Below are 24,083 nucleotides of genomic sequence, written 5' to 3' on the forward strand. Positions count from 1 at the left end.
GGGGGGGAAGAATGTTTATATTTGTTTGATATTTTTGCAAAATCTAATAAAATTCTAGATAATACTCTTTTATATTTTCCATTTGTTAGTAATTTATTTGGTGAACATTTGATCTTCCTTTTCTTGCTTCGTTTATTTTGGCTTTCGTTTCTATACAAATGTTCCTACGTATGACACCAACCCTAGTCAGTATGTAAACAAACTGAATTCTTTTTATGTTCGTTTTGACAACCATGACTTCTACGATCAGTTGACAACTGTCAAAGAGACGATTCAAAACTACCACTAAGACAACAGCAGCACAGACAAAGACTATGACAAGAGCAAGGAAATTTTTGTGGTTAATGTTAATGAGGTCAAGATCATGTTTAATCGTCTGAAAGCTCACAAAGCGAGTGGACCGGATTGAGTAAAAATTAAGAAGATGAGGAGGTGGAGGTTGTAAACTCTTACAAATATCTTGGAATAACAATTGATAACAAGCTTGACTGGCATCCCCACGCTGCTCTTGGGCATAAAAAAATAAATCTAAGAATGTTCCTTTTTAAGGAAATGAAGAAGTTTTTGTGTCGATAATGAGATTATATCCCTTTTATACTATTCTATGATTGAAAGAGTGTTACTATTTTGTATTTGCTGTTGGGGTAGAAATTGTAGGGGGAAATATAAAGAAAAATTAGACAGAACCATTAGGAAAGCCAGCAAGATCTCTGGATATGATTTTACCAGAATTGATGAAATGTATAAGACCGCAAGTATAAAAAAGATGAAAAGCGTTATAAACGACCCATCACACCCCTTTTCCACACAAATTGTAAGATCACACTGCGGCAGGTATGTACTTCTTAAAAACAAAGAAAGAAAGATATAAAAGAAGTTTTTTTCACGATCTAGCATAAGGCTGTTGTCAGAGTAAGCATCAATGTGTATTGCTCTTTCGAGTATTTATCTATATAAATCTAAAGGTCTTGTAATTAAATTCCTGCATGTAGTTGAATGATGCTTCTGATATGATATATATATTTGTCAGCTTTACTTTTCTTTTCATATTGAATTTCAATGAGAGTTATATTATATAGTTTAAGTTTTTATGTATACTTACATGTGTTTTTACAGTCCTGTACAGCCAAGAAAAATTTTCCTCTTGGATAATAAAGTACTATCTTATCTTATCTTATTTTATCTTATCTTATCTTTTCCTTGATTAAGGATATGCAATACTGAATATTTGAACAAAATGCATAGCCTAAAGGCTCTGATTTCTTTTGTTACCTGCATTAGGAGAACAAAGTCCTCCACACATAGTTCGAGTTCTTCAGCTTTTGATGACAAAAGACGTGATTTGGATGATTATCACGGTAAGTAAAAGTTCTTTGATGTGCTTCACCTGTGTATATAGCAATTTTTCCAAATCTTTTCTGTATTCAGTGGTCAGTCTGATGTGTTTATGTTTGTGAAAGACTGCTTTGAGAGATGATAGGTGTATTATTTGTTGTTTTATTTTTATTTTTTCAATCATTTTGAAATAGTCAGAAGAGTGTGAAATTAGGGAGGGGCTGGAATATGCGTTGAGTGAGATGAAATATGTTGAGATCATTGAGTGAAAGGTTGCAAATCTGTTTAAAATTGTTAACATGAACAAAGTTTGTGAACTGCTCTGATTTCTCGGAGGGGTATTGATAGTTAAGATCCTGGAAGGTTGACAAAAGATCATTGTGAAAATAATGAAGTCAAATAACTTCCATGGGATGTGTATTTTTTGGTCAACCACTCAACCTCATGTCCACTGAATAACACACCTGAGGGTGGATTTTTAATGAAAAACATTGACCAAAGGCATACGAAATGTAGACTAGCAGTTTTCTAGACCACTCAAGCTTTGGAAGTCATCAAACTTCTGTGATCCACACCTCCTTCTGTCACAGATATCTTGACTTCTATTCAAGATTGATGGATATTTTTAAAAGTCAAATGCAAGACAAATAAACAACCCTTAACCCCTTCAATGCCACAGGTAAATAGACCCCTGTGCAGGGGGAAATCCCATGAACCCAGGCGGCTCAGGGGTGACCCCACACCATCTCCCATAACTTTTTTATTTATGAATATTTCCTCTTGCATTTCTGCATGTGCTTTCTACATTGAGCCACATTTATATTGATATAATTTTAGGGAGATTTCATTAAGAGTTAGACGGAGAAAAGTTGGAGTTGGTAACATGAGGCCAAAAACAACACCACCAAACAACATAAAACAACACACTTTCGAGTAATGATAAACTGAGATAAAAAAAAGGGGAATACATGTTTGAGTGTCTGCAGGTAAAGAGGATGTGACAAAAGTCTTTTCCTACCTTATACAATGCTCGTACTATCCATATATATCTACATGTAATCCCATCTGTGTTTACTGCCTTCATTTTTGTGCGGTGGATGTGTTAGATCTAGATCTAAATCTAATCTTCTCTCTGGGCTAAAATCTGAATCTGACACTTTCAAATGGGGGGGGGGGGGGAATGGTGGTATACGTAAAGGGAAGGTAATGATAATAAATAGCATTTGTATTGCGCATGTCCCCACTTGAAAGCAAGCTCTATGTGCTTTACACTATATATTACCCCAATGATAATTATTACAAGATTTTAGCAGTGACCTCCCCTATAATTGGTATCAAAACAACCTCTGTCGCTGCCCCGTAAATTCTACGGGCTATAGGCACTATGCCTAAGGCTTCAGGCCTGTAAATTCTATGGCGCGGCAGTGAAGAATTTAAGATAATACTAATTAATCCATATGCCCAAAAATTAATATGGGCCTGATTTCACCTTGTCGTGACAAATGTAAGTACATAAATGATATATATATTATGTACCGAAAAGTAATCAAATTGAATGTTAATGATAATTACATCACACCAAGTGGACACTTGAATCTCACAAACCGAGTAACAAAAAAAAAAGACAAAGAAAATCAATGAGATTTGTGAAAAAAGGTAGAAGTTTTGAAGTCTGTAAAAAAGCTTGTTTTCCAGTTCAGTTTCGTAAAAGTTTTACAGCACTTGCAACTGCATAAGGTCATCTGAGTGCGTGAAAAGCAGATTTAATTTCACTGTAGAGGTCGATGTAATTTTCAAGTTATTTTGTTGACCAAGTTCTGAGGAACTCGCAAACACTTCTTATAAGTTTTTTATTTCTTGTATAGGCCAAGCCGACAGGAAAATGCCGATTTCCTCGATTTCATTATTTTAATGAGCGCCTGATTCCCTCATGATGCCTCACATATGAATTTTTTACCTCCAAGTGTTTGCTTTTTTGGAAGGATTGTAAGAATTTCTATTTTTTAAATTATTCCTGTTATCCTTCATGTATTTGATGGACTAAATATGTGAGTGGGTCTGCATAGGAAAGGAAAAAAAAAGGTGGTTGTGTGTGTGTTTGTTTGTGTATGAGAAAGTTGCGGACTTTTCTGCTTGAGAGCAGAATAGCTACTTCCTTTACTTTGCCATTTCAATCCTTATTCCCATGGTTTTAGTGACTGGTCACATGATATTCCAGTCTGGGTTAAAAATTAATTACCGGGGTTTGGGGAATCAGTGTATTCCCAGTTTGGGGATTAGTGACTACCCATTGGACTGAATTTGCTATGATGTTTTTTTAACTTTCTATTCCTTGTCTTTTCAGGTGATTCTTCAAAGAATTATGACGACGATCATTTTGAAGATGAGCATGGGTATGGACTGCTTTATATTTGTCTTTTCTGTCATAGGAAAGTTGACATGTATACTATTCACATTTTTTGGTGTAAGAATTGGGGGGGGGGGGGGGGGGGTTCTGTTAGATCGTAGTTTCCTAGGTTCCCTGCCAGATAATATCTCTCCCGAGTCGGCTTGCAAAAATCCGTACCACCACTTTCCCTTCCCCCCACACGTTAACACACTCACTTAACGTATTTCTTCCTTCTTTAAGTCTTGCATGTATGCATTTTCTCTCTCTCTCTTTCTCTCTCTCTCTCTCCTCCCCCCCTTCCTCCCTGTCCCTTCTATTCTTTAACTGTAGCCCTCTCTTTTTTTATCTCTACCCCCCCCCCCCCCCCCCCACTCTTCCCTGAAGCAAATACTGGTAATTACCTCCATCTGCTCCGACAATAGGATTTTAAAACTTTTTTTTTTAGCATTTGGGAGTAAGATGGATATGAATGCAAAATGTGAGTGAAAGAAGCAAAGATGTGAGAAAGAATGTAAGTCTTGGAAAGTAGAGTGATAGAAATAAATAGTATATTTTCATGTATTTTACCGTTGATGAGTAAGTATAGATACACCTTACCAGCATCTGTGGCGTAGCCGTTAGGGGCTTTGCCGTTGCTAGCAAAAGACTCGAGTTCAATCCTATTGTAGCAAGAATTTTTATCAAGTATCTCAATCTTTCTGCTGGGAAGTTGCGTTCCTCTCAGCTTGGGTTGACCTTGACAGACAGGGTGGGAGCCTTCCTGTTAAGCCCTTCATGACCTATACTACATATGCCGTTTGTCACGTTTTCCTACACAGCAAACTAGCAAAGATGCTGCTGCGATGTACGTCGTTTGTCATAGGTTGTTTTCTGCATACTTCTTTGATTAAATGCATTTGGTAAAAGCATTTGAAAACCAGGCCTAACTATGGGAAACTGACCACTATATCTAGCGCTACCCTGTGTCCCTGGGGATCCAAAACTGTGCCCAGTGAAGCATGTACTGACATTGTGTCAGGAAGGGGTTAAATGATCTAAATTGTGTTGATGAGGTCACAGAAAGCACTTTCATGATACTTCATCTTTAAAAAAAAAAATTTTTTTGTGTAAGGCACATTGTTGAGTGTGAGAAGACTCTCAAATGAAAGTGAAGGAAGGATATTATTATTATTGTTATTATTGTCATTGTTTTTTAAAATTATTATGGTTACTTTTAATACTATTATAATTTTTAAGATATTGTTTTTTTAAATTATTAGTATCACTGTGGGTTGTTTTTGTTTTTTTTAGGGGGGGGGGGGGATTTGTTGCTATTGTTACTGTTTCGCAAGTGCCATAAAACATTTTACTTAAAATAAAAAACATTTTTTATTGTTATTATTATTATTATTATTGTGATCATTATTATAACTTAATATTTTAAAAAAATATATCATTGTACAAGTATCCTTACTATTGTTAATAATATTGGTCTTATTATTTTTATAAGATGTGGCACGACACATTATGGAATCGGGCGCTCGTCAATTATTGGGCACATATATTTATTAGTATATTCTTAAAGCTTGTTCATTAGTCTTGCTTTTGATGAAAAAATACCTATTGATGTTGAATAGAAATCAGGGTATTTGCAGTTGGTGGATATTGAAGTTGCCTGGTGTCAGAGTTAAAATCAATGGCCACCAAGGTTTGGTGACTTCCAAAACTGCGGTGTCCTTGGAAACTGCAAATTTGCATTTTTGTGCCTTTGATCAAAGCTACTTGGTAAAATTTACTTGTAAATGTGTTTTTACATGGACATAGAAGGTGTTGAGCCCAAAATAAGAATTCAAAGAAATTTTCCTAATGTTGGTTTCTTCGATTTCATTATATTGACGAGCTCCTGCTTTCACCACAATGCCTGACATATTATTATTCATTATTATTACGTTGTTCTGTTATTATTACTTATTATGATTAATAATGTTGTCTGTATCATTGTTATTAGTATTGTTAACATTATTATGGTATCGTTTGTGTTTCTCCCAGCTCGAAAACAGATCCTGATTTAGATGATGATGGGGACAATGCAGGCATAATGACAATGCAGCCTACAAGTAAACCTGCAAAAACTTATTGGAAGGTGAATTCGTTGTTATGTCTTGTCCTTCTTTGACATAATCATGTCAAGGGTAGAGTTGAGTTCGAATTTATTTGTATTCTTGTGATAGGAATATTCTAAGCTAGAGAACTCAAATTTAAATTACCCGGGGGCCGCTGGCAATAAAGTCTGGATAAATATGGGCTGTATTAAAGTATTTATCTTTTCAAAAAAAAGAAAAAAAGGTTTCATGTATTGTTTTTTACGTACAAATGATTTGGTCTTCTCAGTTCAGAACATGAAGGGTTTCTTGAGAACATACGCTTGCTTTCTTACCTACTCGTTGCTGCAAGAGACTTGGCAGCACTTTCTCATACATAGCTGAGCCACATTTGGGCCTCACTAACAGTAAACTTTGATCTCAAGTAAGGACCGCAAAATCTGGTCCGATGGGCTGCAAGTTTGAGACCCCTGTTGTAAGCCTTATATGTGGGTGGCTGTGGGGCTGTTGGTCCTGAGCTTGTATTTTTAAAAATCTTAGATATTTCTGAATTTTCTCTGCTTTTGATGTCCTGTCAGATGAGTAATTCCTATACCTTTAGAAAAGTATATTGTCGGCAAGTTATTCAAATCACGGCGTCACTTTTCGCCTGATTCTGTTACTTTTATTTAGAATGATTGAGCAGCCCAGCGGAGTTCCTTGGCCCGGGGTCACGGGGTTAATGAGCCCTGAAGCGACTTTGCCGGTGTCAGTTAAAAAGTTTGCATTTTTGTCTATGTTTGAAACTATATAACTTCTCGCCCATCCCACGCAACAAACCATTACACTGATGTACTAAAAGCTCAATATCTTGAGATTTATTCTGCGTTAGAATGGCTAATTTCTGTGTCTTAGTTTTTGGTTTAGAGAAGTGTTTGTAGAGTACCCCATTTGTCCTGTTTTAGTTACATACTTATGAATAAATGATTGTTTATTTAAAAAACGGCAAGACAGATCTCTCCAAAATCTGTGTCAAACTGGAAAAGTTTGGTGCTGATGCAGTGTCACTTGAAAGCTAGATTATTCTGAAAACCCAGTTACGAAAAGTCGTCCCTGTCATTCAGTCAACTTACAAAACCTAGACTTAGCGTTTTAAGAAGAGGAAGGAATTTCTGGAGTATAACAGATACGTTTTATGTTTTGCACTGTATATGTATTTTGACATTAAAGTCAATTTGCACTTCTTCATAGAGAGACTACAGCGTGATTTTTATAAACATTAGAGAAAATGAGAAAATATGCGAATATTTACGATAGTATTAGACATATAAAGTTTAATGTGGAGGAATTACTTCTTAGTGATTTGTGTGCCAGCTGGATAAAGTTGCTAAAATACAGCTTTCTATTATCTGTGCATATACTATGTTTTCTGAGTATCTCCATCAATGTTATGCCATTCGTTTTTCAAAAGCTCTACCGTTTTTGTCAATCCTTTTTTTTTAATATTAATTTTTTTTTTCGTTCTCACTTGTCCAAAAATTTTTACTATTAGCATTACCAACTTCAGCACGTCTAACGGAATAACCAGACAAGTTATAATTTTTGTTCTTTTTGGAGTCAACAGCAGAAATTTTTGCTTTGGGTGCATTAAATGATAATTACCATCAATACAAGGATGCACCTAAAACTTTAAGGGGGCTCGCTGGTCGGATCTAGGGCCTCGGGGACTTATTTTCACTCCATCACTCTGAGCACTTTTTACTTTGGGTATTTTCCAATCCCTTATTCCGTCTAGATTTTATTGACACTAGTTGCTGAGTGATTAATATTAACAGAATTCATTTTTATTGGGTTCTACGTTCTGTACTAACATTTTCAATATTTAACCTTTTTTTTTTTTGTTTGTTGTCAAATCACACTTTTTCACCACTTTTTGCCGGCTTATGCCTTTTTTTTTTCACCACCATTTTTTAAATTTACCAACACAGAGACTTGAAATTTTGCATGCAGTTAGAGAAATGGTTTGTGCTTATTGTGAGCAGGTTATTTTTTATATTTTGCTTTGGAATGTTTTTTACAATATTTTTTTTTTAATGCCAAAAATATTTTTTAAAGATCAATTTCCATATCCCCACAACTTTGAGAACAATTTTCGATACTTTCTAAGTATAGTATGGCAGACACATCACAGCACGATAGTAGGAGCAGGGAAATTAAATGAAGACCTCAAGAGGCTCCATAATTACTGTCAGAAATGGAAACTTAAAATAAACTGCACGAAAACAGTATACACCATCTTCACGAAGAGCCATAAAGCAGTCAAAAAAAATCTCAAACTAAAGATAGGAAATGAAAGTCTCCCCAAAGAAGAACATCCAACTTGCCTAGGAATCAAACTTGACCATAGGCTAACCATGAAAAGCCAAGTGGAGAACATAAGGAGCAAGGCAAAAAAAAGACTCCAACTTTTAAAGAAACTCGCAAGCAGTTCATGGGGATCAGACAAACAATCTCTGAGAGCTCTCTACCTGGGTTATGTCCGATCTTCCCTGGAATACAGCAATAGCCTACTCACTATGTGCAGTACAACTACTTGCAACACCCTTGACAAGGTCCAAAACAATGCCCTTCGTTTTATAAATGGTGGCATGAGATCCACACCTACTGCCGTCAATCATGCATCACATCACAGAACTAATGGAGAGCCACCATCTACCACAAAACAGAAAAGAAACCAAAAGAGTCAATCAAAACATCCCTCCCCACCTTTCTTTAAAAAAGCCAATCATTACATCTCTCAAAGACAAGAGCACAAAATCTTCAGACCCAATGACGCTGATTCTTGCATCACATCAAACAATCGACAGCTATTCAGATGACTGGATACACGTCTATACGGACGGCTCAGCATCCAAAGGCACAACCAAAGCCGGATATGGAATACTAATACAGTACCCAGATGGAAGTTCCAATGAGATCTCTGCAGCCTGTGGAGAGAAATGCAGCAACTACGATGCAGAAATGATGGCAATTGAAACAGCACTGTACCATCTCCGCACAGTTTTGACACTCATCCTGGAAAAGCATAGAGTATTGTGATTTTCACTGACTCACTATCAGTATTACAAGCCATATAAAATGACCATCATCTAAACCAAGATTTGACCCATATACTGTTTGGATCCCATCATCTGATGACATCCTGTGGCATCAACCTAGTAATGCAGTGTGTCCCCGGACACTCAGACATACCTGGAAATGACAGAGCAGACACAATTGCCAAACGGGGATCTAGACAGGAACAACCCAACACTCCAGCTTCATACAACACTGCAAAACAAATCATCAAAAGCAACAACAAACAAGATTGGATGAACAGATGGGCCCTGGGAAAGACAGGCAGAGCAGTTTTCAAACATATGACCACAACAAAAAGGAATGACAATATCAACCGCCTTCAGAGAAAGAAACAGACCACGATCTTCCGCCTACGAACAGAACATATACAGCTCAACTTCCACCTGAACAGAATAAACCCGGAACTTCCCCCAATGTGTCCCTTGTGTGACTATGCATATGAGACTGGAGCATCACCTGTTCCACTGCACAGCCCTAAATGACATCAGAGCTACCCTTCTCCCTTTGAGACCTAACATTGACAACACACTCTATGGAACATTACAGCAACTGCAGCAAACCTGCACTTATCACTACATGGCATTGGACAGAAGGGTGAGAGCCCAGCTGTTGCTGGATCGATAACAACAACAACAACTAAGTATAGTATCAAAAATCAAAATACCCACCTTCAAGCGCCTATTTTTTTGTGACGTTTTGCAAGTTACAGAATTTTATAAAGTTAAAAACTGTAGATATGGTGTAGAAAAAAAAAATTATATCCAATTTTCAAGATGGCCTCCGTTTCCATGGCAACGGCTTACGAAATTGAGTGTGTCAACAGTTGAACACGAATGTTTTGTCTCATACTTACTGCCTGTGACAAAAGTTGTTTCAGTTTGTCTTCAGTTAAAAATGTTGTCCCGTAAGTATTGAGCCCTGTTAAGTTGAAAAGTACCAAATGTCAAGTCTGCCCAGACAGAGCGGCGACAGGGAGCTGACCCCCGCCGTGATAAGGTGCTTGGCGGGGAACCCCCTGCTGCAGCTACAATTCGGCTGCTGGTGCGCCATAAAATGTTCTAAGCTCAGAAAGCAACATTTTTTTGCCGAGAGACCAAACTTTCATTCTTTTAATAACTGTTCCCACATTATTATTGATCTGTTCTTGCTTTCCTTATCGTTTAGAATTTGAATTTTAAAAAAATATATTTCTTGAGCACATGCAGCTGATACCACAGATAAAAAACTGCACTAAAAATGTTCCAAAATTTTGGGCATAGTATAGTAGACTAGAACAGCTGGGTAATTATGTTGCTTCCATCAGGGCATGGAACTGGTTCAAAACTGGACAAGAGTATATTGTGTTAAGTGCTCTCTTTCAGTAGTATACACAGACATCATGGCTCCCCGAAGAGTCACAATAGTGGTTTCTTACTAAGTAAGGATTTTGAGGAGCTGGAAAATTACCGTATGGCAGACTGCTCATTTCTCATTTTTGCCCATATCTGTCTCCCCCGGTCAATATCAGTCGTAAGACGCAGTGTGCTTATTGTCAGCTACGAGGCTCGAAAGGCAAAAAAAGTGACTTTCCATGTAACTTTTGTTTTTTGGATCTATTGAAAGTTTGATGTCTTCTGCTTCATTTAAGATAAAAATAAACAACTATAATTGACTATAAATATTTTATTTTGATTTATTTTGGAGGCGTGTGTGGTTTGTTGTGAGCTTGGGTGACGAGATAAAGGAATTTCGACCTTGCTAGTGTGTAGCTGTGAGATTATTATTAGAACCATTCCCTCATGGCCACCTTTGCTTCAACGTTTTTTCATTCGCATCTATCTTTAGATTTTGACCCCTTTTCGAGCATGAATGGTCTGAAATGTAAACAACTGTGATTGGTAAAACGAAGTAAAAACGGTAACTTCTTGCTCACTTCAAGCTTGTTTACGTAAACAGCTGACTGTGTGGACGTGCCCTGTTAGTTGTTATCGTCTGTTGATCTTTCAGTTTTACACTTGGATTGACTGAAAAAATTCGTTTTTATTGTGTTTTAGAGCTTTTAAAAGATTAATCGTCCTCTAGATCTCTCAAAGCGGTCTCCTTACCAAGAGGCTACCGAGGCGGTCTATGTGCATGTGTGTGTCTGTGTGTTGGTGCATTTCTATGTGTGTGTATGTGTGTGTGTGTTTTTTTTTGTGTGTGTGTGTGTGTGCTCACTTGTGTTTATGGTGCTGTTGTAAACGTATAATTAGGTAGTGTAAACACGGCACGTAAGCCATCTTGCGACCTTTCTGCGCCGGCCAGGACAACGCTCTGTGTTTTTATTGAAATAACGACAGACCATCGTGTTTGAGGCCATAAAATACTGAAATGTAAAGATCTCACAGTGTTGAAAAAAATAAGGTTTCATTTCTTTGTTATAATGATTGTACTCTGTTAATGTAGAGATGTTTGGTGCACTTAATACTCTTCAATAATCTATCAAACATGGAGTTGCAGCCTGATAGCGACTTCAGCAATATCTGATTATTATGTTAAATTGAAACAGCTGCCATTCTTTTAAACATTGACTGTGAGGCTAAAGTATGGTACCAAAATTCTCTGGAGACATAGGCCTTTCATATGAAACAGATGAATTTAACATATAGCTACTTTGAAAATTTAGTATCTGGTACCTAGTATAATGCTAATATTTTGTTGCATTTTACGTGAAGTCCATTCTCGTGAAAAATATGTTTTGTCCTTAAGTTTTTTTCTCTGTGAATGGATAGTTTTCTACTTCTGTATGTTACCTTGTTGTGGCATAGCTAAGATAACTGCTAAATTTCAAGTCTCTCTCTCAATTCTAAGACCCCCATTGCTATGGAAACATGTTGCTCAACTTGTGGAGGCCATTTTCTCCTTTTCGTGTTTCCTCACCTTGCACAACTAAAAGTTCCATATTTTTGTCAAATATGGTCATATTTACTTCATTCTTGTTTTAAATTGTAGGGAAAAGGTGATCGTTTTTAAAAATAATGTTAACTCAGTTTTGAAATTTTTTTCATATGACTGATATTGACCGTCAGGGACACATCATATTTCAACAAGCATTCTTGTTGACGCTTCACTTCTTATTTTGATCTACCTTCTCTATCAGACAGATTACCATCCTTGCATTTTGAATCCCTTTCAAATTGTCTTGTACACTTGGAGTCCTGTTTTCCCAAATTTTAACTTTTTAAAATCTGTTCATGATTGGTTGCTTGAAGTATGTTGTTTGTGTCAGCTTTAGTTACTATTTGAATATGTCTGTTCAGAGGGCCAAGAAGCAAATAGAAATACTTATCTCTTAATTCTCAGGTATTGTTCCAATGTACAGAAGAAATGCTGACTTCCTGGTTCATTTAGCTGGAAATTTAGAGAAAAATCTTGGACTGGCCTAGGTTGGGAAAATGTCAGACAGTGTGAGAATTAATGATGGAAAACACTGCCCAACTCGTGTATTTTGCTATGGCACTGCCTAAATGCCACCTAAAGTTTATTTGTCAATGTGAGATGTAAGTGAAATTGGTCTACCAATGTTTTACGCTCAGGTAGATAGTCCAGATATTCTGACAGTTTTCCTTGATGTCTAATGCTTCTTTGTGTTATTCTGTATATAAATGTTCAATAATCTCCTTGTTCTAGGGGGAACCTATTAAGGATTTGCGCTATGCTCCTGATTGCTTCAAGGATGAGGCGCCAATTGAGTGGAGGGCTTCTCATGAAACCAAGGTCATGTTTGAAATACCCGTAAGTACGTTTTCAGTATTTTTTTTAAAAGGGCATCTCTTTACTACCACCTCCAACATAGACAACACCTTGCTCTGCCTTAAGAAGCTGCAGTCGAATTTGCTGTATTGACCACCTGTCTAAGACAGTCGCCCGAACAAACAACTACTTCCCATTCCCCCATCCCATTAAAATTACACTCTTCAAGAAAAACACCTTAAGGTGACCGCTTTCCGCCTTGACAATGGGTGGTTATCTTGGACAGTTTTGACTGATCTCTAAAAAAGTGTACTCTGCACAACACAACCTAGGGACTGAAGGATGCTAGCCCAGAGGTTGTTGTGTTAAGTGATCTAGCAGTTGACGATTTTAATCATTTTTCAATGAGGTTATCATCTTTTTGGAAGGCAGCTTTATAACCCTTTTAAACATTGTTGAAACTGCTGATTCTTTGGTCCATTTCTGGCCCGGGACAGGCAAGCGTGGCATAGACTGCTTTCTGCCTTATGTACCTGACAGTATTGGAAGAAAGAAGCGAGTAGTGAAACAGGTGTCACAAATGACTTCATCCCCCTGGAAAAACAGTCGATTCTAACCTCTAAAATACAACTTTTCATACATTTTATGTGTGTGAGACAGGATACATTATTTAAAAATAATCTTTTCCCTGACCTAAATATGCCCTTTCCAAAGTCTAGGTCATCACACAATTCAAAGCTTAACTCTTTCTGGACGTAGTTTTTTTGGGGTCTAGACGTAAATAACTTGTGGCTCAATTTGGCTACACAGGTGGTGTACAAAATAACTTCATATATACATAACCATCACTCAAAACGTAACATATTATATTTCAAATCGAAGGAAATTGAATGAGGAATACATCCCAACATGAAAGAAGGATTCATTCTGAACATAAGTATGCCTTACATTGGTTAAAAAGGGCAATGGTAATGAGAAAAGTAAATTTTGACGGAAAAAATTACATTCACCAAATATATGTGAAAGCAAATAAGCATAGTTATCTTATCATATACAGGCCAAGAGCATAATCCATAAATTTCTGAATGCGCAGCTTTTTATTTGAAAGCAATATTCCAATTTTTGTTTGAGTTATGATATTTATACTGAGTCCGGTCACATCGTTTTGTTGATGCGAGACCGCAAGAACTAATTCACTCGTTTTTCCCCAAACCCACACTTTGACAAAGTGGAACCAGATGTTTTCGTTTCTTAAATCCTTTCCAAGTTATAACAATGAAAAGTAATTACAAATGACAGATCGTGTTAAAACGAAACAATACTGAGGCACCCTATCACTGCCGATATATCGGCGATACGTCCGGAAAGAGTTAATGGGGTTGCATAGAACTAGCCATCAGACTGCACAGTTTATGTTCAAAATTCTAACGAAAAAAAAGACGCAACTCTCAATGAAAGCTGTAGAAATTACAGAATAATTAAAGGATATTCAAAATAAATATCTAGGTATCTATAATTATTGTGCCTAAGAACTTGATATTTATTTTTAAAATAACATTCTTCCTTTCGATTGTCAAAATGTTTGGATTTTCATGTTATATAATTTCAATATGGATGTGAGTATTACATAGCCTGCTGGGGTTGTAATTTTTTAAAACATTTATTTTAAACTTTTCTTCGGGGGTACTGCATAACAACGAGACCATGTCACTCGATTATTAAAAGAACTACATTGGCTCCCTGTAAAAGAAAGAATAATATTTAAAATCTGCGTCATGCGTTTCAAATGTGTAAATAAAACTGCTCCTTTTTATCTACAAGAACTTATCAGCCAGGGAGAAACCTTAGATCATCAAACGATAACACCCTACTTGTGACACCTGTAAATAGAATAGCATTGGTAGTCTGAACGAGTTGTTTGGGTGATTTAACGTCTTGTAATTCATGTAGATAGTATCTTTTCTTGTTATTTTCGATGACTGAGTTGACTTTGTCTCGGTGGTTAATAAAGATGTCTCTGTGAACTTGAAGTTTTGATTTCCTCCACCTGCATTCTGCCTGACGTCGATGTTGCTTGGCTTCTTTGATTTCAAGTGAAAACCATGGAGAGAAGGGTCTCGATGAAATGTTTCTTTTTACCATTGGCGCATGTTGGTCGATTGCCGTTTTCAGGGTGTCATGAAATGTGTCTGCCTTTAGGGATGATAGACTTGTCAGTGTTTTGCTCATGTCGTCCCGAAGTGCCTGTGTGTCTATTGTTCTCGTGTTCCTTGAAAGTATGCTGCTTTCGTGTTTTGGTTTGGAGATGTTAATGTCAGCTATCAGAAGAGAATGGTCAGAGATAGCCTTATCTAGAACCTGATGTTTAAAATGGTCTAAAATGTGACCACTACGATGTGTCGGCTCTTTGATTAGCTGCTTTAAAAGATTATGATCGTCAAGAATTGAAACAAGGCGTTTGATGTCTGGTCCAGATGGAACATCAAAGTGAAAGTTGAAATCCCCTATGATGTAAAAGGGGGAGGCAGCTTGCTCTAGTTAAATAATAGTTATGTATGTGTACCTAACATAGAAGTGAAAATATGAGACATATGTGGCGTCGGTGGCCTAGTGGTTAGGCTCTCGGACTCGCAATCGTAAGGTCGTGGGTTCGAATCCCGTCAGGGGCCCCGATGTTGTGTCCTTGGGAAAGGCTCTTTACACGAATTTTCCTCACTTCACCCAGGTGGGAATGGGTACCCACCTATAGACAGCCAAAGATCTTGTCAGTTTGTTAGTGTTTAAGCGCTTAATCAGCTGCTTGCACTGTATGCTTCCCGGGAAGCTGAGAATGTTTCGGAGTATTCTGTGGTCTGCTGGGAGTAATAATATAGTGTAAAGCGCATAGAGCTTGCTGTTGAGCGGGGGTATGCGCTATACAAATGCTATTTATTATTTATTACATATTATACTGAAGTAAGGGGAGTGCTTTTCTTCTCATTTTTACGTTTCGAAGGGAATATAAAAAGCGCTGAAATGACTCAAAATCGTCTCTCAGTGCTATATTTTCTGTCGTATCTGCTAACAGGAGATCTATTCTATTATTTTGAAAACTTGGATGGGCCGAGAATTTTGTGTCTTTTCATTACTGGATTGGAATAGATAGCGAGCCACTCGAGCCGTATTTTGTGGCTCTCGGTCCAGCTAGGCTCGCGGTAGGAAAAGTGTTAATGATGGTTATACACCCTTCATAGAAACTGTTTCAGTCCCGAAAAGAGGTCATGGGCTGGCTTTAGGGACAATGGGAGACTGAATGGGACATACATGCTGACTTACAAAAACATGCATGGTAGAATGTTCTCCTTAGTGATGGAAAAATTCTCTTTCTCTCAGTATCTCTGTCTGTCGCTCTTTGTCTTTGTCTCTTTCTCTTCCTTACACACAACTACTCACACATACACACACGCACACACAAACACACGCACGCACGCATGTGCACTCACATACGTGAGCGCACGCACGCAAGCACGCGCACACACACACACACACACACACACACACACACACACACACACACACACACACACACACACACACACACACAGAGCGTTCAGCTTTTAAATGGCAGAAGGATGTGGGTATTTTGGGGGGCTTTAGTTCTTTTTTGGCTTTTGATATCTATTACATATTTGGCAACTTGGAAACACATGTGTAACTTTTCCCATAAAACTACGACAGCTACGGAGCTGAAAGTTGGCAAGTACCTGCAAAAACTAAAAGGTACATAGGTCCTAATGATGGAGCCTAATTTTTTATTTATTCATTTCCTGAATTAAGAAAAATATATTTGACAAAAAGTTTTCGTCCTTCTTTGGCCTTTGTGATTATTCCACTGAGAAACGAAACTAATCTGCGTAGCTGTTCCTTTACAGCGAAAATGCCGGAAGTGATATTTCGCGAGGCACATTTTCTTTTGAGAGTGTAGATCTAAACCTTCTAATTTTTTGCATCTTTCAAGTTTTATTGTTCCATTCCAGTTGAGGGTAAATATAGTAGGCCAATGACTTTCAGTTGATAATGCACCGATCATTCCTTTCATCGAAAGGGGGCCCAGCTAGTTATAAAATATTTACATAGCACACTGTGTACAATTTTCTCTACGCAGGCTGGCTATGTTACAAAATGAGAAACGCCTTTGCATGCCATTATTGTGCTATCGCTTACTCATTGTTGTTAAAATTCCACTTCCTTTTCGGGATACTTCTACAGCGGGTTCTGGTCACTGAAGGATTTATTGGGATCTGCATGCGTTTCGAACTGCCTTGAGAGTTATTTTCAGTATGAGTTGGTGTCATTTTCTTGGCGGAGGTGTTTTTCATGTCAGTTTGTTAGCTGTCTTTTATCATCAAGCTCAATGAAATAAACAACTATGAAGGGTTGGATAGAAATGGAGTTCTTGGTCAGTTTCTAATGATGTATTGGAATAAATTTCTTCACATTCCGAGATATTTTATGCCGCCAAACACAAATGTTTAACTTCAAAATGACATTCATTTTGTCTAGAAGGGAAATATATTTCTTCTTTCTTTTGTATGTTCTTTACTCGCCCCACCTGGCCAAGTGCTCCATTGTCAAAGTAGCCCGTTCATGTCTTGTTGAGTGTAAAATGGTGCAAAAGCAAGCAGAAAAGACCAGTCCAATACAGACAAAGCCTGTCTTGGAGTTTTGAGTCTTTGATTTGACAGAAGGTGACCCTCTGACTGCTTTTTCCTGCTTCTTGCAATGCCCTCCACTTTCCTTCCTTTTTATTTACCAGCAATCGGAGCCCCCTACACCGTATCCCCGTGAATATTTTGAACAGAGCCATTTGGACAAGTCCAACTTTGTGTTCATGCCTTGCTCACCCGCAAGTGAAATACCCTGCCCACAGGTGAGTCAGTGATTAGACGTGCTACAAGCGAGTAAAAAACATACAGAAAAAGGAGGAGGGGTGAGGGTGACACACCGGAACACCCATCAATCACCCACGTGGTGGGGTTTATGCAAGGTCTTCCCAACAAGAGTTACATTTTGCCTGGAAGTGCAATGGGTCAGGTTGGTAGGTATTTTATTCAGAGTTTAAGGCCATTGGCTCACAACACTTTTAGTGTTCAAATCTCACAGTTGCTAAAAACTTCAGTGTAAATAGCGTGAATCATAAATAACACATATATCAATAATCAGTGATATTTTAGGAACTTTTTGTGTTGTAGATTTTTATCATTGGGTTGAATCGGAAAGTGGGGGATGAATAATTTCTTCAGACAGGCAGATAAAAAAATGAAATGAAACTCTGCAACTTCATAATGATTCAGACTTCCGTGAAAATAGTATAAATCATAAATGACACACAAAGCAATGATTTTAAAAAAATGTTTTATGTTGTAGACTTTTATCTCTGGGTTGAGTTAGAAAGGAAGAAATAAATAATTTCTTTTGATCGGCAAAGCTTGAACGATAAAGAACAATGTGAAATTCATGTTCATTTTCATTATGAGGACAATAATGAGGTTGAGAAAAAAAAAGGCGTAGAAGCAGACCTCACGAGAGTTTTCAATGCTGAGAGTTAGATGGACTCATGGTTGTCACTAGAGTAGACCTGCTGACTGTTCTAAGGAAATTGGATTTTTAAAGGGGTTTTTTTTGTTTTGCTTTTGTAGGATCCTGATCAGTTTTGCTAAAAGCCAGATTTGTTTTCACACTGCTGTCAAAGCAAATGTGACTGGTCTTTAATGACGAGGAAATACAGTAGTCTCTGTCTAAGATCCCATCGCTTACGATCCCGGTTCTCCTAATTAACCCTGGGAGCGCGCAGGCCCTACATAAAGGGCATAGACGCTGACCTTTTTCTTAGGAAAATTTCAGTATTCCTTATATGGAAAATGATGTAGTAAATTACAGGTCAAAGTTTTAAATAGTGACCAATAACTTTGCAAGTTGTCTTGACCTTGTAGAGTGTCTCTTGGCAGTGCTTCCACTCTTCCGTATTTTTACGGAAATCTGTACTTTCTGCCAGTTTCGTACTTGTTCCTCCATCAAGAACTGCTCCCTCCATAAAAACCTGCAACAGCGTAGGACTGCTGAAATTCCAGAGCAAAAGATCTGTACCTGCCTTCGTATCGTCTTGTATTTATAGTTACGGATATTTACTGTAATTCTCTCGGCAATAAGTTAATGTTATAGAAACCTGCCAGATTGCGCATTTCCTGCAATCGGCCATTATTCCGCTGTGCCCCATGCATTCATTGCGGTTTGGTCGGCAGTACATTTTTACCTGCAGATTGATCAAAATCTGGAGAGAGCTTTTAGTGCTTATTTCCTCCTTTCTATCATTTACTCATTTCTTCTGTCTATCTTCGGATTGTTGCCGCGGTTGGAAAATCTGCGTGTTGATGAAGTAAATTGACTTGTGATCTTAGACAGAAAATTACTGTCAGAAAGAAACTTTTGCAAATTTGTCTAGGCCATTCCCAAAGGGGGGACATATCTCGTTCAAGCATAGTAGAATTGTAAATGGGCTGACTCATGTCACGCTCATAACTGTGCCTGATCTACAACAGAGAACTGCTGCTTTTTCTTTCCTGATCCTTACTATTGTCATTTTCCTCTACTTCTTTTGTATGTTTGTCGCTCCCTTATGACCTTCTATTTTGGGGTGCCTTGATAGTCGATGCAGACCTTGTGCTGTTGAAGCTAGAGAGCTAAGTCTGATTCCCTGTAAAGACTTCTCTGTTGACACCCACCCCTTGGCGCTCATATGACCTTATGCAGTTGCGAGCGCCGTAAAACCCTCTACTATTTTTTAAAAAAGAAAAAAAAAGAGAAAATGTCTATGCGAAGATTCTACGGCACGGGAACGCGATAGGGCCGCGATGAAAGAAATTTATGCTAAGACTACTAAAATCAAGAATAATTCGAAGTGGTGCTCCGAGGTTGTGACATGCGGCATACTACTGTTTAGACATGAAATTTAGGAAAATTAGATTATACACTGGGCAACTGTATTGGGAAAGTACATGAATATCTATTCATTATTCCCAGGTTTGCCTTCTGTCAATGGTGCGATGGCAAGTTAATTGAATTATTATAGTAGCAATGGAAGGGGAACCTGCTTTTAAACATTGCCAGCAATAGAAAGATAATATGTAGGTGAAGAAATCAAACAAGACAAAATGTTGGCGAAAAAAACAATGTTATGGGTTGTAGGCAATCTCTTCAAACAGGGTTTGAACAGGATCCTGCTATTTTAAGAAACATTATTTATTTAGTATACAAGAGTCACCCCTTAGATTCCGCTCTGAAGCTCTACAGATTTGGCTAAAATCCCACATTTCAGACCCTAATTTATGGAACAAAACCCTTGTGGGCACTGCTGATCAAACAAGAGTGAAAATTTGCGGTCTTTGAATTACCTATTGAGTCACAGATCAACCACTCTCGTGAATGTGATCACATGTGTATTGTAAGTCTCGATGAAATGATACAATGTTTGCCCAGACAGGATCACACTACGATGTGAACTCGCTGATGCATTTGTTTTCCCCAAACATCCCACTCACATTTGAGCTCTGCACCTGAACTGACATCAAGCGGTGGGTTGGTAGGGCCTACAAGTTCGCTCCAGGTGGGATCACATCGAACTGTGAACTCTTCCTTGACCATAGCAGCAGTTGTCTCTACTCCTAAATTTGCAAGACAGATTGAATTTTAATTCGTGTGGTCACTACTGAATGGTACATATAAAGGCGGGGGAACTCGGTCAGAGATGAAAAGCTGTAAATTTTGGACAGGTAGAGGAGAGGGGCTATTGGATAAGGGTAGATCATGAGACTCACTGTTGGATAATAAGTGAAAATGGCATGCCTCATGTCACTATCATTGGTCATCAAGTTTAACCATGTTAAGGGAGACCCTTTTACTGGTTGTGGGCCTGAACATGGGTCATAATAGATTCTTCCCTTGGTACGTTGGCTAAGATCCTGTTCGCCTAAGATCCTGCGTTTTCCTTGCTCCCAAGCACCGGGATCTTAGGCGGAGACTACTGTACACACTGTCATGAAATTCTTAACAAATACAGATCATTTTCTACTCCCAATTCATTTCTACTAGAGTTCAGAATATCCCAACAGCAAACAAACTTTGAGGGTATGAAATTTTGAATTGTTGCTCATGTGCTGTGACCAACTTCTCATGTGGGAGTAGATTTTGTCATTCTTCAAAGTAATAGTGATGGGGTTCGAGCCTCAGGCCTGACGTTGTGTCATTGGGAAAGGCACTTTACCCAAATTTTCCTCACTTCACTTGGCCCAGGTGTGAATGGATACCCATCCATAGACAGCAAAAGGTCTTGTCAGCAAAGTAGTGTTTAGGCGCCTGTAAAATAGCAGCATGCACTGTATGCTACCCAGGAAGTTGAGATTGTTGCAGAATGCTGTCAGGTCTGCTGAGGTAATAATATTGATTGTAAAGTGCATAGAGCTTACTGTTGAACAGGAATTTACGCTATACAAATGCTATCGATTATTATTATTGTTATTATTATACTCACTACTTTTATGTGTAGTTCACGTAAGAGTATCTACTACCGGATTTATGGGTGGTTGGCTGGTGCTCTGATGTGGTTTGCTTCTTCTTCCCTATCAAACATCTATCGTCTTTATCTCCCCTCGTTTTTTGTGTTTGTTACTCTCTTGTGACACCTCTAATCTACGGCACTTATAAAGACCTTATTGTGTTGCTAGTGCCGTAAAACACTTACTAAAAAACAATACAAACTATCAGATTTCTTCTAACCCACCTTTAGTGAAGAAACATCACTCCAGTAGAACCGAGTTACATTTTAACGAGTTGAGTCATCAGTTTCCATTATAAAACCTGCCATTTTGAGTATTCTGAGATATCTCAGAAAACTTATATCTCTGTGCAGTTTATAAACCAATCTACACCCCTGTTGGTGTACTCGTACTATAATCCGTTACCCTAAAACTAACTGAGAAATAAGTTTTTGAGTGATGAAAAAAAAATGTGAAACTGGGAGAAATGTAATAATATAAAGCAGTGAAATCATGCTTTTCTTATTGTCAATTTTGATTCGGGGATAAAAGAAATGCGTGAACAAAACAATTCAATTTTCAGTCTATCTGGTTTTCTCTTTTAATTGGATTTTTCTATATTAGAAATAAAAAAAAAAAAATCCAACTCTCTCCCACTGATATGTGCTGTATTATGAAAATTATTTTGTCAAACCTCTCAGTACTGAAGCTATTTGGTTGAGAATAGAATGTTGTTTGCAAGGAAACAGACGAAATAGAAGGGGGGAAAAAAAGGGGGTGGGAGGAAAAGCTGTACGGAGCGAACAAAAGAAGTCAGAACAACCATTGAAGGTGTATTTATTAGTTCTCCTACAATGAAGAGGTCTGGAAACTTCAGTGTTATTTTTGTCAATCATGTTTTTCCTGAGGTTGTTGCCTCAAAATTTTTTGTCAAAGACAATAACTGTAGAATGACATGTTTACAAATCTGAAAATTCTGATAGTCCGCAAAAGCGTGAGCTTTAGAACTCTCCCTTATCTCAGAAAGTGATTTTTCTGACAAGTCCTTGATTTTCACTATGCAGCTACACAATTTATTCTGCTTTTTTTCTTTGAGTAGACCCCAGGGAAAATTGTCCGTCGCTGGAAAGTGATTGAGTCATCGTTACATCAAGATTTGCCTGGTAGTTTTGAATTACAGGTGAGTGAGTATTGTGCGCTTTTATGTCACAACTGCAAAATTGCACTGCAGTGGAGGTCTTTTGGGAGTTACATTTTTTTTTACCTTTTTCACTTAGATATGCCTCTGGGGAAAACATGTGTTTAAGGAATCTTTAGTGGGATGACGTTTTATACATCTTGCTTTGAAAGGTTTCCCTGATTAAGTTTTGTTTTTAAGTCAAAAGCTCGTAGTAACGTAAAACTTCATGAACTTGTCTGCTTCTGATGTTTTTGAGCAAAGTAGTTGAAATATATAATTGGACTACTTTATTACCAGCAAATTAGCATTTGATTCTTGTGTCATGTAGAGCCAACTTCATAGAGCTGGGCTTATAATAGTTATTTCATGATAGTGATATCTTATCACAGCGCGTGTTGCTTTTCCTCCGGCATGTTTTCCCTAGGTAACTAAAGAAATGTACTTAAATAATTGAGACATTCAGTAACATCTTTGAAAGTCGGTCATTTTGATTCTCTTTCAGGTAAGCTAAGTAAGAATCTAATGTGAGTGTAAATTGTTTATGACTTAATGATTTTTTTTTTCTTTTTTCATCCCAACAGGATGCCATCTTGAGTTACAATTTTCATTATAGGAAAAAATGGGACTTTGAGAACTTTCACAGTTACTTCAAAAAGGTAGGTGGTGCAGGACTTCCACTTAGGAGGATTGTATTGAGTCTTTGTGTAATATACTATCCAAGAGGCTTTTAAAAAATGTTGCACATATTATATCCCATTAAAGAGTTTTTCCTGGTATATTTTTTTCATTCTTCGTGCCAGACATTTTTGTTTTGAATTGTTTTGCAGTTTTGTGAAGCTTAATTTTTGTGGATTCTTCCCTGTCTGTTTTCTCATGGTTTCCATACTGTTGATCCCAGGATGGGTGGCACTGAGTACTTATTCTTTTTGAGTGAGGAGGAAAGAGAAAGAGGTTGTGTGTCTTCACTTCACACTTTATTGGTTACTTTGTGGTGGATGATCTTTGAAAGCAGGCTGGGGCAAAAGTGTTGTTTATTCTCCTATCGAAACAGGCGAAACTGTCAGTTCAAGTTAGTGAGAACTATTTTGAATGCAGCCAAAGAAACTCGGGTCATTTAAAATAAGAGCTCTTTTGAATGTGCGTTAGAAATTTTGATCTGATAAAATAGATCAGAGCTCTTGTCTAGCCTAGTCTAGTTAAACAGAGAAGGGCTCTTTGAAAAAAAAAACAGCTTAAGGAGCAAGGATCAGTATAAATAAATATGGGCTCTTTTCAACACAGCATATGGCTTTCTTAAAGGCAAGGGGACACAGGTTCCTAAAATTGAATAGGCCATATTAATACAATTCAGATGCACATTATTGTTGAAGGATCCACAGTAAACGACCCCCTGATATATATATATATATATATATATATATATATATATATATATATATATATATATATATATATATATATATATATATATATCAAGAGAGCACAGAAGAAAATACCAAAATAACAGGTGCCTTTTCGGGTGTTCGTTTCTTTTTTCTCAATTTTAGAACAGACCAGCTGAATGCTCAACTGGAATACATAATGTCTTTACTCTGCTAAGCAGAGAGACTGTTTTGAAAGGTGCTCTTGATGTTTGATGATTTACTTGCCTTTTTATTTCAAAAGTGCGGGTGATTGAAGGGCGGCACTAGTAGGTCCTA

At 37.6% G+C, this 24,083-nt stretch overlaps 1 protein-coding gene across 1 annotated transcript in view; it reads left to right on the plus strand.

Moving 5' to 3' along the window:
- LOC101858620 (poly(ADP-ribose) glycohydrolase) overlaps positions 1–24,083 on the plus strand; it is a gene marked incomplete at its 5' end in the record, with an annotated part of 59,810 nt that overhangs the window by 15,243 nt on the left and 20,484 nt on the right. Inside the window, 7 exon segments of the mRNA XM_013080931.1 lie at positions 1,282–1,358; positions 3,680–3,728; positions 5,753–5,846; positions 12,571–12,675; positions 17,429–17,542; positions 22,303–22,383; positions 22,965–23,039. Coding sequence (XP_012936385.1) covers positions 1,282–1,358; positions 3,680–3,728; positions 5,753–5,846; positions 12,571–12,675; positions 17,429–17,542; positions 22,303–22,383; positions 22,965–23,039 — 595 coding nt within the window.

Source organism: Aplysia californica, unplaced genomic scaffold (assembly GCF_000002075.1).
Source record: "Aplysia californica isolate F4 #8 unplaced genomic scaffold, AplCal3.0 scaffold00106, whole genome shotgun sequence".
Classification (NCBI taxonomy): Eukaryota; Metazoa; Mollusca; class Gastropoda; order Aplysiida; family Aplysiidae; genus Aplysia; species Aplysia californica.